This window comes from Cydia fagiglandana, chromosome 19 (assembly GCF_963556715.1).
Source record: "Cydia fagiglandana chromosome 19, ilCydFagi1.1, whole genome shotgun sequence".
Lineage (NCBI taxonomy): Eukaryota > Metazoa > Arthropoda > Insecta > Lepidoptera > Tortricidae > Cydia > Cydia fagiglandana.
This window is the reverse complement of record NC_085950.1, coordinates 15,630,826-15,648,759: the sequence shown is the minus strand read 5'-3', so window position 1 is coordinate 15,648,759 and position 17,934 is coordinate 15,630,826. Positions and strand designations below refer to the sequence as shown.

The 17,934-nt window shown below is 37.0% G+C and overlaps 1 protein-coding gene across 2 annotated transcripts; it reads right to left on the bottom strand.

Annotated features, from left to right (window-relative positions):
• Positions 1-8,573: 8,573 nt before the first annotated feature.
• LOC134674094 (uncharacterized) lies at positions 8,574-12,161 on the bottom strand. 2 transcript variants are annotated; one of them, XM_063532148.1, is made up of 3 exons: positions 11,782-12,161; positions 10,586-11,603; positions 8,574-8,780 (listed from the first exon to the last, which is right to left on the bottom strand). In XM_063532148.1, exons 1-2 carry the CDS (start codon positions 11,915-11,917, stop codon positions 10,594-10,596), a joined length of 1,146 nt encoding a protein of 381 aa, XP_063388218.1. In that variant the 5' UTR covers positions 11,918-12,161; the 3' UTR covers positions 8,574-8,780; positions 10,586-10,593. The 2 variants fall into 2 exon arrangements, with proteins under 2 accessions (XP_063388218.1, XP_063388217.1); XM_063532147.1 differs by having other exon boundaries at positions 8,574-11,603.
• Positions 12,162-17,934: the final 5,773 nt, after the last annotated feature.

Sequence of the window (17,934 nt, the reverse complement as noted above, 5' to 3'; positions counted from 1 at the left end):
TTCTTTGTTTGCTTTTTTCGATACTGTTCGAGTCATCTGCTCCCAGTTATCTAAAATGTAGATTCAGTTTTGTAACCCCTCGCCCGGGTTGTGAACTACGTTCCTCCCGCTCTCTTAAACTTTCGGTATTTCCTCACCATAGTGGTTTTCTCTCTTCTTCCTTCACCGTACAAGCAATCCGCCTCTGGAATTCGCTCCCTCTGACGATCAGACAGGCTCCAAGCAAGTTAACTTTCAAACGTTTGCTTTATAACCACCTGCTAAGGCAGGCACAGTAGGAATTAGTAGGTAGGTAACCCTTAACCCATGTGCAATTATATGTATTTGTATATATCCTTGTTTATATATATATATATATCTATCTATGTATTTAGTGTACTCTTAGTTATAAGGTATAACATAATTATATATATATATAGTAGGTATTTAGAATGTTGATATTTTACTTCGCTCAAAAGTTACGTTTTTTTTTCTGTTTATTTCTCACTGCACCCACATGGACGCTTTTCTGTTTCGCCCTATGGTTGACTGGTAGAGAATGCCTATACCGGCATTAAGTCCGCCTGTTGTACTTTTTTGTATGTGCAATAAAGTTTAAAAACAAACAAACAAACAAATTTCTATAAAAAATTATACCAAAAAGATAAACATGATGTTACTCTCCCTGTCCAGACCCAAACCCTAGTTCAACCCAGAAATACGGACAGCGTCCCACCCTTCACAGAGAACGAAATAGAGCACTCCATAAAGAAGCTGAAAACTGAAAAAAGCCCTGGACCCGATGGCATAAACAATGAAATGATAATCGCCGGAAAGGAAGCACTTGTAAAACCACTAACTAAAATATTTAGCAAAATATTAGAACAGAAGGAGCTACCTAAACAGTGGACAATGGCTGAAATATCACTAATATACAAAAAAGGCGATGCAAAAGAAATTGCAAATTATAGACCCATCAGTCTTATGTCTTCGCTCTACAAATTATTCTCCTCGTCTCTTCTACGCCGGATTACAAGAACGGTGGAAGAAAACCAACCCGTCGAGCAAGCTGGCTTCAGGCAGGGCTTCTCTACAGTGGACCATATCCACACCCTAAAGAACATAATAGAGAAATACAACGAGTACAGAAAAACGCTCTACATCGGGTTTGTAGACTATTCCAAGGCCTTTGATTCAATTTCACATAACACTATATGGAACGCACTAGCAGAGCAAGGCGTGAACACTACCTATATCGAGATTATTAAGGAGCTCTACAAATCAAGTACTGCTAGAGTTAAAATAGAAGTACCAGGACCACTCTTTCAGGTTGAAAGAGGGGTAAGGCAGGGAGACCCGCTATCTCCTAAGTTATTTATTGCGGTCTTAGAAAGCGTCTTCAGAAGATTACATTGGGATCAGGTTGGGCTGAGAATACACGGCACCTTCTTGTCCCACTTGAGGTTCGCAGATGATATAGTCCTGCTCTCTGAAAACCCTGAAGAATTACAATACATGTTCTATTCACTTAACATACAGAGCAAAGCCATTGGTTTGGAGATTAATCGAGACAAAACTAAAGTTATGACTAATAGAGAAAGAAAAGATATTTGGCTTGAATCAACGCTTTTAGAGTATGTTCACAGCTATATATACCTGGGTCACCAAATCTCGTTTACAGACACCACAGAAATAGAAATCGACCGAAGAATAGAAAATACCTGGAAAAAATACTGGAGTATGAAAGAAATATTTAAAAGCACAATTAAAACGAGTCTAAAAACGAAAGCTATGAATATTTGCTTATTACCTATAATGCATGTGTCTATCTAATTAAAAAAAATTTGACATAATAAACTAGAAATTGACATAGAGAATAATGTAATGTAAGGAATGAAATAAAGTTCTTTTTATTTTTATTTTTATTTTTTTATGACAGCAACGATGCAGCAGCAGCTATCATATGGTAGCATGGGTGGCTGAGTGGATATGACGTCCGACTTTCAGTATTTCAAATCCTGGCTTCAAAACCAATGAGTTTTTCGTAACTTATGTACCTACGAAATATCATTTGATATTTACCACTAGCTTTTCGGTAAAGGAAAACATCATGAGGAAACCTGCATACATCTGCGAAGACTTTCAAAGGTGTATGTGAAGTCCCCAATCCGCATTGGGCTAGCGTGGGGACTATAGCGCTTGAGAGGAGGCCTGTGCCCAGCAGTGGGACGTATATAAGCTAAATTATTATGTATGATTAACATTATGACAGCAACAAAACGACAATATTCATTTTGTATGTTTCTAAGTATAAACTCATGAAAACAAATGAACCAATAATCTAGGCAGATGAATTAATAGGTGTGAGAGCCCTTTGTTTAACATTAAGTAAGTCTTCAATGTAAAGGCTGAGCGTTTTGTATAAGTCACTCAAGTTAAGACGTTTATTGTTAAACTTAATTAAAGGTCTCAAAGTAAGCCTCAAACTAAGGTGTCGCCTCGTCTGATCAAGTTCTATATTGACTTACAACCCTTCAATTTGAATGCCAGCAGAGTTGACTGCGTTTTACACTCCTACTCCATAAAGTTGATTTGTCGAAAGTTAATAAACCTCTTAAGGCATTTTCCAGACTTTACGATGGGTGTAAAATTTTATTGACCGGGATGAAAAAACGCCATGAGCGAGATTAAATTTGTTTACTAACCTCTGTTGTATTTACTCTTGAGAAGTTGACTTGATGGGTTGTGCTCGAGTCGAATGAAGGTTGTTTTATATAACGAAATTTTATTTTGGTAATTTATTTTTATGCATGGATGACATATAAGAAGGCCGTGGACTGATTTATTTCTCTATCATGAAAACTTTATTACTTTAAAATAACTTTAGTTGTTGGAAATACTTGAATTTAGATTACTATAATAAAATTTTCTTTAACTAATTTGAAGTAATTCGTCACCGATCAGTTTAATTTTGAATTTGTCGCCAAATCAATATAAATGTTAAACATGAACGACCAATGTACATTAATGTAAAGTGGCAGTCAACCATCTTAGGCTAAAAGGTTCCCCGAGATAATTGAATCAAAACTTTCCCCTTTTGTGAGGGCTTTTGGCAACAAACTTTAATGTCGCTTTAATGTGGCAAGATAAGATCTTCCCACGCTACCATATGTGTATAGGTATGATTGTGCGAAACTAGCCTCAATCTTATCCATATAGTTTAAGTTATGTGCTTAATTAGTATTATCATGTTCTTTTTCATATTGATTCTATATCCGCTTGTCCGCGAAAATAGAGGAAAACATTTATGGAACGCATTGAATGAGTAATATATACCATTATTTTTTTGCACGTTTGTCAGGGTAACCGGCAGGATTTTAATTTTAACAAAGCAAATAGGCACATTATTAAAAAGAGGGATGTTATATGTTTGACGCCAATGTGTGTCCGTGGAATCGCATCTCTCAAATGAATGGACCGATTTCAATGCGTCATTTTTTACGTGAAAGCGAGTATCGTTGCAGTGGTTATTAAGCTTTGTTTGATAAAAATTTCATCTAGCAGTTTGAAAAGTATCAGTTTTTTTTCCAGCATGATGAAGGTATTTCTGATTTAAAATGGATTTTTTAGGCATAATGTGTAGGCGGTTTTTAATTTAATTTTAGTCATTTTCGGTTGAGAGTAGAAGTGACATAATGACAGTTGTAGATTTGTTTTAGTAACAGTTTAAAGCAGCGGTCGGCAAGCAGCGGCCCGCGTACCTCTCAATTTTGCCCCGCGAGCCTCCCTGGCTATTTTGTATGTAATATTGACAAATGTCAATGTCTGATAAAGTCATAAATATTAACAAAGTGCGGCCCGCGTCCACTTCGTTAACTGCTATGTGGCCCTTGGCTGCTAAAAGGTTGCCGACCGCTGGTTTAAAGCATAAAGTAATATAAGTAAAGAAAGAGTGGTAACTCCATACATCAGTTTTCTTGCCAAAACGCGCGTTATTTCGTAGTCGACATCTAGCGCCGTGTAGCGGAACTATCAGTACCCCTACTCGACACCAGATGTCACACGTGTAGCTACTGACGAAAAATGTACTGTTAAAACAATTTACAACTAATATTATAAGCAGAAAATAGACTGCCAGTTAATCCGGTTATAATATTAGCTGAAAATTATTGAGCATTAGAGTTTTCGCTCGCCGAGACATCTATTGTCAACTAGCGGTACTGATAAATTCCGCTACATAAGAAAACTGATCTATGGATTTACCACTCTTTCTTTACTTATATTACTCTATGGTTTAAAGTGAGGTAGGCGGAAGCCGATATAATATCATTTAATCATAGCAATGTCACTAGTTTAAGAGCCCTTATTCCTTAAAGCGTTCGCCGGTTTTGCGAAATAACACTCGATAGATGGCGCTGGCGCTTGATACGCGAGCGCCGGCAAAGCTATGCGCGTTTCAACGCAGACGAGAATAATATTGATACTTTTCAATTTAATTTGCAAGTAAATTTATTTTAACGTTATATTGGCACTCTTTTATAAGCATGATAGTAGTGAATAGAGTGTATGTGTTGAGAAAATATATAACCAACGACGAATAAATAATAATGATTGTTTACCTATGTCATGGAATTATTGCGACAAGTTCATCCATGAAGTCAAGGAACTATTCAAGTCAGTTCACCAAGGAAGTTGAATAATTAAATGTTTGAAAGATAAGATTATACTAAATTATAGTATATATACATACGGTGTTGCTTATTTCGTCGAAATTGAAATTTTCTATGTCTCACCCCCTTAAATTGTTCTCTTTCACTAAAAAACAAATGTGTATTTTTTTCAGAATTTTCAATTATGTTTTAGGGGTCGCTACCGAATTTTGAAAATTTGCACCCTCCATACAAGATTATTTTTTTGTCTTTTTTCTTGTTTTTTTTTATATGAATCAATGGGTCAGGATCAGGAAAATAATACCACTATTTTTTTAAAGCTTATTATGCGTGTTTTAGGCGTTCTAAATATTCATTCAGCAGTGCGCACTCCTAAAATAGGAATAAAAATTAAAATATATTGACTATACCTAGTATTGAATTACATGTAAATAGCTTTCATATACTTTGACTCACTGTCTCACTAATTAAACTCACAACTTGATCTTGATATCTGTATCATTTAAGCCACTAGGCCAAGTTTGGTATCGTTTTCGTATAAATCGGGGGTGCCGAATTCATTGTCATCATCATCATCATCATCATCAGGTGTCATCATAATGACACCATTCCGAAGTAAAAACACATAAAATATGAAGAAAAAAAATACTTTTTATAATTCCTCTTCACACTTAAACTGCTGAACCAATTTAGTTAAACCCACATTATAGACGGGTCTAACGCGGGTATGTGAGTTAATATGTGTTCAAAACGCGAAAGTTTAAAATATTCAATTTAGTTCATATTTGGTAGGTACAGAGATAGTTTGAGTCCCAGGGAATAACATAGCAAACTTTTAATCTCAAAAATTATCCCTTAAGGATGTGAAAAGGGAGGAAGCAAATGAAGCTTTATTTGTAAGTATATAAAATAAAATAATATTAATAATCTATCAACCGCATCTAGATCGATAGTGCTCGTCAAGGCAAATCTATTGAGCCCAAATACGATGGAGTTATGATGAGTAGATTCGGAGTTCTGGTGACCAACTCCTGTCTCCATCATGAGAACCTGGGCTTCATCTAGATCGATGGTGCTTGTCGGGGCAAATCTATTGATCCCAAACACGATGGAGTTATAATGAGTAGATTAGGACTTCTGGCGACCAACTCCTAACTCCATCTCATTAATGGAGTCAGGAGTTGGTCATATCATATCATATCATATCATGTCATTTATTCAGTAATGGTCATACATTGTCATTTATATATACAATTCACTTAATGAACTAAGGATAGTAGAATTAACTAAAAAATTTACATGTCAATTTGCATAATAAAAGATGGAATGTTCATATTTTTATATAAGTAAAAAATAAATGTCAGGTCACCAGAAGGGGCTCGTGACTCTGGACATCATCTAGATAGATGGTGCTCGTCAGGGCAAATCTAATGAGCCCAAACACCATGGAGTTATAATGAGTAGATGAGGATTTCTGGTGACCAACTCCTGACTCCATCATGAGAACCTGGACTTCATCTAGATCAATGGTGCTCGTCGGGGCAAATCTATTGAGCCCAAACACGATGGACTTATGATGAGTAGATTAGGACTTCTGGTGACCATCTCATCATGGAGTCAGGAGTTGGTCACCAGAAGGGTCTCATGACCCTGGACCTCATCTAGATAGATGATGCTCGTCCGGGCAAATCTAATGAACCCAAACACGATGGAGTGATAATAAGTAGATTAGGAGTTCTGGTGACCAACTCCTGAGTCCATCATGAGAACCTGGACCTCATCTAGATCCGTGGTGTTCGTCAAGGCAAATCCATGGAGCCCAAACACGATGGAGTTAAGATGAGTAGATTAGGAGTTCGGTGGCCAATTCCTGACTCCATCAAGAGAACCTGGACATCATCCAGGTCGTCCGGGTATAATTAAAATGCAAACCCTAACCAGAATTCAAGTAACACTGAAAATCTATCACATAAGCGAGAGTCGGTTGTTAAAATTTAATATGGTGTGAAAAATGTACTCTCCCTTGGATCAAGATTTTCTAATCATAGTATACAACAGTTCTCGGAACTCGCTCAATGTTTACGAAGCAATGAGCGCCTGACGATCGAGCGCAGGTCCGTTCCCTAAGCGCGCTCGGCGGAGAATGAGCGCGCGGCGTCGCTGCAGCGTGATTTATAGGTCTTTAAAAAATATATATATTTACGGCAAGGTAGGTCCTATAGTTATGATTTTTTTTTAATGAGTAAACATAAAGTTACAGTTTGTTAAAATATTTTTTTTGTGGCAAAATATAAGCCCAATTAGCGATAAAAAAATGTAATGTAACCCTGTTTTCACCAAAAAAATTAAGAAAACTCGGAAGGTGTTTTATCATGTTTTTTAAATGAAAGTTCGATTTTCAAGCATGTAAGCCCCTCGTACAACATATGATGAGTTGAATTGTAATCATTCATATACCAAATAATTCTTTTTTACTGCAAAATTGAGAGCCGAAACGACCCTTCTCACTGCAAATTTTGAAAAAGACTTCTAAGAAAACTTAAAAATCAAACGAACTTACCAAGTGAAGTTCGATGATAATTATGTGAACAGCTTCATTCGACGCGATTTATTAGTGTTTTACATATTGTAGTAGCATTACCAAGCACTAGCCTTGCACGGTTTGTTGAAAGTTTTTTTTTTTTTTTTTTAACCTGGCAACACTTGTTCTTCCCACCACCGATCCAACGTGGCGCTGGTGCAGTCCGCCATTCCTCATTTTGTTTATAGCAATTTGTTTCATATTTATAGGGTAGGGATTTTTTTTTTTTTGGGAGGGTATGCATAAATCGCGTCGAATGAAGCTGTTCACATAATTATCATCGAACTTCACTTGGTAAGTTCGTTTGATTTTTAATTATGTTTCACAGCTTCATTCTTTGCGATTTATTAGTGTTTTACATATTGTAGGATGTTCAGAGACAAATTAATAAATATGAAACAAACGGGTTAGAAAAAAAAAGTATAACAATCAGTAAGGTATGTATTTTTTATTCCATTTATTTAAACCATTAACTTCGTAAGAAGTACTTATGTTATTTTATAATCAATGACATTTATTCTTATTCTTAATTCTTATTACAGGGTATTCGACGACAGAACAGACATCGCAAATTGGTTGGGATCAACAATAATCTCTTTGTTGTAATATTTTGCGAATACCGAGGAGGAATCAGTCCAGCCTGCAGTTTTCCTAATTAAATCTAAGGAGACTCCACGTTTATTAGCCGAAGTAGTAGCAGCGTGCCTAGTGCTATGGGCACTAAATATAGAGGTGTCTATTCCAGAGAAGTTAAGAGTGTTTTTTATCCAGTGACTGAGTGTTTGTGGTGATAACTTATTATGTGGCTTTCTATGACTAATAAATAAATAATCGTGTTCTTTACGAAGTGTTGTTGTTTTATTGATATACGCTTCAAGACACCTTGCTGGACAAATCTCTGGACGTGTGTCAAAATACGGTAAACGTAAAATGGGCTGGTAGGAGTTTGGCTTTGTTGTTTTTATAGAATCTGGGATATGTATAGTTATATCGACAGGAGCGTTGACCTTGATATTACTTAGTTTTATCAAAGAGAGGGTTTGCACACGATGTGCTGTTACTAAGGCTAATAAAGTTAAAGACTTTTTACCTAGGATTTCTAAGCTCAGAGTTTCATTAGGCCATTTGTGTGACAAATAATTTAAGACAATATTAGGGTCCCATGTTACATTGTACCTGGGTTTTGAAGGTCTGAGCTTAAAAACACCCCTCATAAAACGTTTTATTATTTCATGATTAACAATTTCACCTAATATTAACGACAAAGCAGATTTGTAGCTGTTAATTGTACCATATTGTGCCCCGTTCTCAAACACATCTGTTAAGAAATCAACAATTTGAGGAACAGATGGATTTGTATAATCAACACTTATATTCTTACAATAGGATACCCACTTTTTAATACATCCGTCATATTGTTTATATGTAGAATCTGATAGGGAGGCTAACATTATTTCTATGCATCTAATTGATAGCGACTTTTTCAGTAATGCTTGCTTGAAAGCTTCGCGGCAACCAATTTGAGGGTCTTGTGTAGGTTGTGACTCGTCCTGAAAGGAGATATTAATAATTTAGCATTGGGTTCGAAAGTAATATATTCAGAAACAGTTAGTTTTTTAAATAACGGAAACCATGGTTGCATCGGCCAATATGGTACAACTACTATGCCCTCAGCTTTGTCAGTTATTATTTTTTGCATTGTTTTAGCAAGTAACGCGAATGGTGGAAACGCGTAAAAATATTTATCTTTCCAAGAGATCGTAAACGCATCTATAGCCCAGGCATCGGGATCATTTTTCCACGTTACATAAATAGGGCATTTTGCGTTGTGACGACTAGCGAACAAATCAATCTCCGGGTACCCGTAATTTGATGTTATTTCGTTAAATGCATAATCATTTAATTCCCATTCAATATCGTTAAATTTTTTACGTGACAGTGAATCTGCTTCATAATTCTCATTTGACTTAATGTAAGATGCAAAAATAAATATTTTACGACATTCGCACCATTCCCAAATTTCTCTGGCAATCTTATTTAAATGTCTAAACTGTATGCTGCCCATTCTATTAATGCAGGAAATTGCAGTAACGTTATCTATGCGTAAAAGAATTCTACAGTCATTTAGGTTCCTTGCGAAACTTTTGAGAGCAAAGAAAGCAGCCTTGATTTCTAGTTCGTTAATGTGTAAATTAATTTCATCGTCTTTCCAATGGCCATAGGTTTTATTATTATCACAATAGGCACCCCAGCCAGTCGTAGACGCATCTGAAAAAATTTCTAATTTATATTCTTCTACGCATAGACGAGTATAACCCTGATCTATGTTATTGAGCCACCAAAACATGTCATTTTTTAATGCTGTGGGTATTCGTACACTTTGCTCGTAACTAGGATTATTTAATAAACATGAATACTTGAAATGCTCAAATTCCTTGGTGTAAAGCCACGAATATTGAATTGCTGGACATGCCGACACTAAAAGACCTAGAAATCTTGCAAAGTCACGTAGTGTACATCTATGGATATTTAATAATGCCTGTAACTTTCCTTTAATTTTTATTCTTTTAGTGTCAGGAAGTTTCATAATCATGTTTTGGGAGTCAAAGACAAAACCCAGGAATTTGCATTCCATTCTTGGGACCAAACAACTTTTATCGAAGTTTAGTAAGAAACCAAGCCTTTCTAAAGTGTTTTTGGTTATGTTAACATTAGTTTTACATTCAGAGTATGAAGTGCCAATCAGGAAAATGTCATCCAGGTATATGACTGAAAGCAAACCTTGTGATCTTAAATATTCCATTACGGGTTTCATTAATTTAGTAAACACATACGGGCTGGAGCTTAAACCGAATGGTAAGGAATTAAATTCATATAAAATATTGTCATACACAAAACGCAAATACTTTCGATGAGATTCATGAACGGGTAGTAAAAAGTATGCATCCTTTAAATCTATACATGCCATGTAACAGTAATTGGTAATGAATTTAGAGGCGGTACGGTAATCCTCCATTTTAAAATGTTTAGTATCCACGAATTTATTTAAACATTTTAAATTTAATATGAACCGTTTGTCGCCATTCGGTTTAGGCACCAAGAAGACTGTTGATATAAATTCGTCATCAACGTGATCACACTTAGAAATCGCGTTGATGTCTAGTAATGATTTTATTGACTTTAGAAAATCCTGATGCTCTTGGTCAGTTTTAGGGTAGACACGGGGGGTATCGGGGCGACGAGGCGTGGAAGTAAAGGGTATTAAATAACCTTTAAGCCAAGATAAAATGACTGGATCATCAGTTATTTTAGTCCATTCATTATAATAACATCGAAGTCTACCAGCGTACCGTACCTCGTCGTCTATCTCCGATAGTGGGTGTTGCGTCTCGGCGGCGGCGAGCGGGCTCGACTCGGTGCCGGCGCCCGGCGATCTCGGTACGAGTAGCTGCTCGCGCTGGGCTGGTAGCGCTGAGGTGCGCGAGGTGCGCGAGCTGTGCGCGCCGTGCTGGCGCCTGGCTTGTGGTCCGTCCTGCGATACGGCTTGAAGTTTAAATGACCTTTGTTTGCAATAAAATTATTTTTGTTAAAAACAGACTTTTGTTGTTGTTTTAACGACTCCCCGGTCTTTTGGATGCTTTTGGCTACTTTTAATTTCTCGCTCACGTTTTCGCCAAACAAAAATTGATCTCTTTCTGTTTCAACCAACGTTTCTTTAAGAGCAGCATCTGTTGCGGTTAAGACGAAGTGGCGTCTCGTCGCTGTTTCACTGTGATGGCTATCGCACAGAATTCGACATGCGTCACTCAGGGGCTTAAGAAGTTTTTGCTTATTATTCTCTCCTGAAATTATTAATTCAGTAAGAGAGGCCAGGGCAGCAAGGGCCACGCCCACTTGATTTTGCTTTTGCATAATACAGAAGTCACGTTTTACAGAGCCGTCTGACAAAGCAGCCTTTGCTTCGGGATTTAGCTTGGGAGCTAAAAGCATGTCACAGTTTTTAGGGATCATATACTGTTTTAACAGTCTTTCTTTCGTTTCTTTGTCTAAACCCTTTAAAAGTATCTCTTGCCATCGATTGGCAATGTCCTTGTGCATAGGTGGCCCAAATTGATGGTCACTTTTTGGGGCGTCACCCAGTAATGACAAAATCTCGTCGTCGAGTTGTTGTTCTTCCGGATTAGGTACTTCGGTCTCCGTGTCAGTTTGAGCTGGCGTCGGCTGCTCCGGGGGCGACGGCATGTCTTGCGGCGAGCGCGGCGGCAGCGGCGAGACGGCACGTGGAGACGTGACACGAGGTGAGTTTTGCGAGGCCTCGCCGTGGACCATGGCCACTGTAGTTACATTGCGTACCTCAACTTGATTTGCGTCGTCTGGAATAATGAAAAGGTTTCAATTAGTGACAGTACCTGCCCTACTAGCAGTAACGTATCACATAAATTGTGACGAAGACAACCCGGTTTGGTTGCTCGCATCACTAATCCATTTTAATATGTAATGTGATGATATTTGCCATTTTAGCAATATGCATCCGCAGAAGTCATAGCTTACCGTCTGTTTCTGCAGAAGAATCGGATGATGAGTATATAATTCGACGCCTAGCAGGTTTTTTCGCCAATTTATTTTCCAATTTTTGTATTTTTCTTCGTATCTCGTCGTCTCGGAGCTCTTCTTTCCTCTTGCCCATGTTGGAAGATCTTTGTTGCGGCGGACTTGAGACACGTGCGAAGGCTTGAGCACGGAAATACAGAATGAGGAATGGCGGACTGCACCAGCGCCACGTTGGATCGGTGGTGGGAAGAACAAGTGTTGCCAGGTTAAAAAAAAAAAAAAAAAAAAACTTTCAACAAACCGTGCAAGGCTAGTGCTTGGTAATGCTACTACAATATGTAAAACACTAATAAATCGCAAAGAATGAAGCTGTGAAACATAATCATTTATTTTAGGTTCAAAAAGAGAAAATGAAAATTAGAACATTTGCAGCCCCTAGTTTAAGAAATGATTATTTAAGTACGTTATCAGTTTTTGAATAAATACTAATAGTTACGTCGTAATCTTGAATGAAAAAGGAAGCATTTTGCAAAATACGCTCGTCTGTAGGAGTAAGGACTCTTAATGTACTGAAGACTGGAGCCATGTGCCATTTAAGCAGCAAGGCGTGCTAGAGTACTCTTGATAAACATTAGCCAAAACGTTCTTAGCAGTCCCGTACAAATTAAAAATTAAACCTACCTTTCCTGAATTTCGAGGAAGGTAATAGTATTTTATGCAACCGTTGTTTAAGAGAGAAGAGAGATCAAAAAAGGCGAGTGGCGTGAGTAACAATTTGAGGCGAAGCCGAAAATAGTTAATGAAGACGCCACGAGTATTTTTTGACTCAGTTAAACAACGTTGCATACAATACTTTTTCTACGACAAGTCACTTACTGTGAAATAAAATTATAAATTTAACGAATATTTTTCATTCATTAAATAGCAAAAAATGAAGGGTACGGGCGTAAAAAACATGTCTATGGTTCACTCATCTGTCAAAGATGACAATTAAAGTTAGGTTGGCAATAATGTATTTCATAGAATATTTTTTAAGTGTTGATTACACGAAGTAAGAAGAAACCAAGCCCTTCAAACAAAAGCTTAGCTTAATGTTCCTCTTTAACTCTTTAGTGCGGTCCGTTCTCGAGTATGCCTCAGTAGCTTGGAATCCGTTTTACAAAACCTATTCAGATAAAATTGAGATGGTACAAAAAAAGTTCCTACGCTACTTAAACTACAAGATGAGGTCACCCCGTTGCTCTTACGATCAGCTTTTAAGCAGGTACAGCCAGCTGTCTTTGCAGGATAGACGCTCAATAACTGACGCCGTTATGCTTCGTGATATCTGTTCCAACCAAATCAACTGCCCACAACTATTAGCGAGTATACAGTTCCGTGCCCCCCGTAAACCAACCAGAAGCAAAAACCTTTTTGCTCTTCCCAAAATAAGGACCAATGCTGGAAAGCGAGCTCCGTTATTGTAGCGATGCTACATAATTTCCTATACCAAACATATACTTCCTCATACAACGTGACCTATACAACATTAGTGTCGCATTTTCGACAGAATAACATACACCAGAGTATGACACTTATGTAAAACTGTAATGTACCTTCTCAGCTGTAGGTTGATTAGCATATCCTGCCTCCTGGCTAACTGGTTTCGAAGAAACAAGTCTAAAGAGCATGCCACTTGAACGGAACTTGTCACCCAGATTGTGCAGAGGTTGTTGAACCAAACCTGGCTTCACGCATATCAGGGTGATCCTCGTGATCCACCCTAGCTGCTCAAGTGGGTCACATCCTAATTTAATTTGTATTTTAGAATCATTTATGAAATTATATAAAAACATAAAAAAGACTTTCGTTGGGTAGTCGTAAGTGTGACAGCCCGGTGACAGCTAAGAATATAGGCGTTTTGTTCAGGCATAAGCAAGGATATATTCCAAAGGAAACAAAGTAGAAACGTACGATAAAAATGTAATTATTAGTAATTATTATTAACCACTTAAAATATTACAAGTATTAATGAGCATTGATATTTTTCGAGAATCATTTGATTTAGAAAAGATTTAAGTTGGTTTGACGTTTAATGTGTTGATGTGAATCGAAACGCAACGTGACAGGTAGGAGAAGATTTCGAGCTGTCACTGACACTTGGAATGGGAATACGCTAGGATGCGGATGGTTTCTAATTAAAGATTAAGAGGAATTGCCTCGTCTCCTTCCGCCGCCTGGTCCGGCTGGTGGGAGACCGATTTGTAAAGTGCGTATATCGCTGTGCGTGAATTGTGCGCGTGATTTACTTAGTGCGTCCCGTGTCGCCGATGGACATGAGCACGGTTGGTGATCGTGTTCCCTGGCGCGCTGTTGCGCGTCCCCGATTTTGCTGAGCGTCATGCTAGCGCTGCCTCTACGCCGTAGGACGCGGCCTTGACTTGCAGGCCGTGTGTCGGATGGCTATGCTGCCGTCCGGCGACTCCAAGGTGTCTTCGTGCGGGTCCTTCCCGTAAAACTCCGATCGCCGCGGGTTGTTCTCGCCTAAGCTTGTCACAGCTGGGGCTCGATGAACGCCCGCCGCTGACCTACGTCGATCTGTCTGCTACGCTAAGTTCCAGGATGAAAGCTACACCCGGTATCCGTGAGTGCACTAGACTTTCGTTTTAGGTTTTGGCCAAAACTCCGCGTTTCGCCCGTCTCGCGATCGTAGGTTAAGAATTGCCATAGTGTCACCCCACAGCCGCCAACGGCTTATAGAAACAAATTGTATTTTGGGTAGCGCCCGCCCCGAAGCGGAGTGCCTTGTAATTATTTAGTGGGGTATATTAAATTGCATGTCAGATATTTGGTTTTATCTTTTCAACATCCTGCCAAGTTCCCGTTAACCAGGTTAGAATAACAAGAGGACCCTTGTACTCCAATAGTCCAATGTTTTACTGCGGATCTCATCCGAGGCATTTTTCCCATTAATTATTTAAAACATTTAAAACATCATTATTTTTTACTCACTACAATGTCTCCCTACTTTAAATTATTATTTTTTATACACGACATTATACAGACTATGTAGCCACCACAATACATTTCTAAATGAAATTGACATATTCTCGTACTCCCGCTCCCAGTTCTGCCGCCCTAAGCTAAAAGGCAGTTTTTCGACATTTTGCCAAAATGGACTTTTTGTGATATTCGTAATGTAGAGATCGAGACGCATCGACCACTTTGGCCCGTTTTCCGATAAGTGGCTTAGTTTTCGAGAAAAATATCGTAAAAAGACCGTATTTGCACTAATTTTCGTTCGTTCCTAGTCTAAAAAGCGACTATTTGACAAAGCCAGGCTAAAACAACGTATATGAAGCTATACGTTTTTTTACGCTCTGGTTTGCGTAAAATCTTATCCACCATATCTAGCCTAAAATAACGTATAAGCCTAAAACTAGGCTAAAAATACGTAAAAGCGCTATACGCACTTTAAGATTAGGATCTTTAGCAAAATTTTAGATCTGATACTAGTCTAAAAAATCGTATAATATTTTTTTTTTGTTTAAATGTCTCATACGCCATTTTAGCCTAGTATCACTTAACTTTTTTACGTCACCATGATAGTCTTTAGAAACGTATAACTATTATACGTTCTTCTTATTTTGTATGGACGTCGTATTAAACGCAAACACTTTTAAAATGGTTGAAAGTGCGTCTAACTAGTCTATAACGCAGTATATGCTCCAACCTTCGTCATGCTCCCCGCGCGCCGAAAGACACCTTTACGCTAAGTAAAAGCCGTCAGCCGCAAGCGCAGGCTTGTGGCTGCCGGAATGAGAGCGGAGGTGGCTTTTTACGCGCGAAATATTGACCGAACGCCAAGGTTAAAAAAATACTTTATTATTGCATTACCATCATATGTTATTAATAATATGTAGTGTTTACAATTAGTACCTTCGAGTAATATCATTTTTATCAAGGTATATACTTTAAAAATGCCTCGCAAATACTTCCGCTCGACAGCAAATACGTCTTTCTAGCGTAGTTTGTGATGGTAAAATTGTTCATACGTACTTTTCTACAGCAAACGTTGTTTAAGTTTTATTTATTCATTGGACGGTTTGGCTGCTTTTATTTAAATAAAATCAAATTGATATTACAGCTAATCGTATCGGGTTTAATTCCTTATAAGCCAAGTAGGTATTTGACATTATGAAGAGTTTAAATCTTATTGAAAAATGTTTTAAAGGGAAATTTAATGAGAATTCTTACGGGCAGTATAACATTTTCCGCCTAAGTATTTAGATAACCAGGACAAAGGACCATGGGCATCTTTGTATGGAACCTGGGTCCATCCGAAAACCAACTGAGAATTAAAGATAATATTATATACACACATATATATATATATATATATATATATATATATATATATATATAATATTTTACTTAAATGAAATACTTAAGTAGGTTTTATCTAGTTCATATCGCACCAATAGATTTCGATAAGAAATATCGTAAATTAATTACTGCAAATTATATTACGTTTTATTTATCATAGTATTTATATATTACAGTACTATCTATTACGTTTTAAAAAAAAACAATATGTATCTTAAAATAGGTTGGTATGTTTGTGTATTAGATAATAGTTGTATGTTAAAATAGTCAAAGCTATGAGTTTGTAATCTAATAGAAAAATTATTTTATTGTGAATCTAATTTTTAATTACAACCGCTAAAACGCGTTTTAGAATTAAATAAATGACAGAGTATGTGCAGGAATTAATACACTCGTATTAATTTTATTGCTAATGTAGACTACATAATTCGCTAACGTATTACCGTGCGATGAAATTCCATGCCTATTGATAACAAACTAAAATAAATATTAGAGATGCCACGAATTCGGTAAAACATTATGTATTTTTTGAGTTACGTGTATGCAAAAACTGGTCACCTACAAAGATAAATGCTTGCTAAGATTTAAGTCAGCAGCAAGCTGGGTTCTCCATACAACTGTAGTTACGCTCTCATTTTAAAACGATAAGCCAGATTGCTCTAAAACTTTGTACTCAGTAAAGGATAAGGTATATCTATGCCTGTAATTAATGTGTAGCTTAAGATACCATGGAAAAAAATACAGCGAAAATAAGTTTTTCATACAAAACTTATTTTTCCTCTATTTCATTAGTTTTGTTGGAATATAAACTAATTAAGTACTGGCATAGATATACCTCATATCATTGTATGTGCAATTTAGTACAATCCAATACGTTGTTTTAAAATGAGTACGAATCTCCGTTTTTATGGGAAGTAAAAATTCGGCTGAGCTTACTGCGGACTCTGTTAAGTTTCGTTGCTCATCCTCATTAGAAGTATATGTAATGTCATTAGTAGAGTCGAGTAAATCTAGTCTAATATACAAATAAAATCAGAAAGGCCGTACACTAAAATTTTTTTACATATTATGGGGCTATTCCCACTAGTTAGGTATCTACCGCCAAGTTGTTACCAGTGGTAACTACTGGGAATTTGTATCCCACTTTTCTTCCCAGTAGCTACCACCAACTCAGTTTTGTGGTAACTACTGGGAACTTCTTTTTCCAGTAGTTACCACTGGTAAAAGGTGGGATTTTTTCCTAGTAGTTACCACCAACATTTTTTTACAGTACAGTTTAAATGTTTGTTTATTATATGAACACAAAACACTATACTACCAGGCTATTATTAAAAAACAAGATCCAGCGATTACTTTTTGGATTATAATCTTAATTACCAATATTACCATACAAAATTAACACATAGATCGGGTTTTTCCCACTAATTACCATCAAGTTGTTACCAGTGGTAACTAATGAGATTTGTTTCCCAGTAGTTACCACTGGTAACAACTTGATCGTAACTAGTGGGAATAACCCAATTTATATGTTAATTTTGTATGGTAATTGAGATTATAATCCAAAAAGTAATTGCTGGATCTTGTTTTTTTAATAATAGCCTACTAGTATGGCGTTTTTTGTTCGTATATAAATAAAAATTTAAACTATGTGACTGTTTTTTATTCCCATTTCTTCCATAAATACTAATCTATAAAACCGTATATTCGGTGTTTTTGTTGGTATACGTTTTTTTACACTAGCACGCTAGTCGAAAATTTAGTCAAATTCATAATTTTTCCTAGTATACT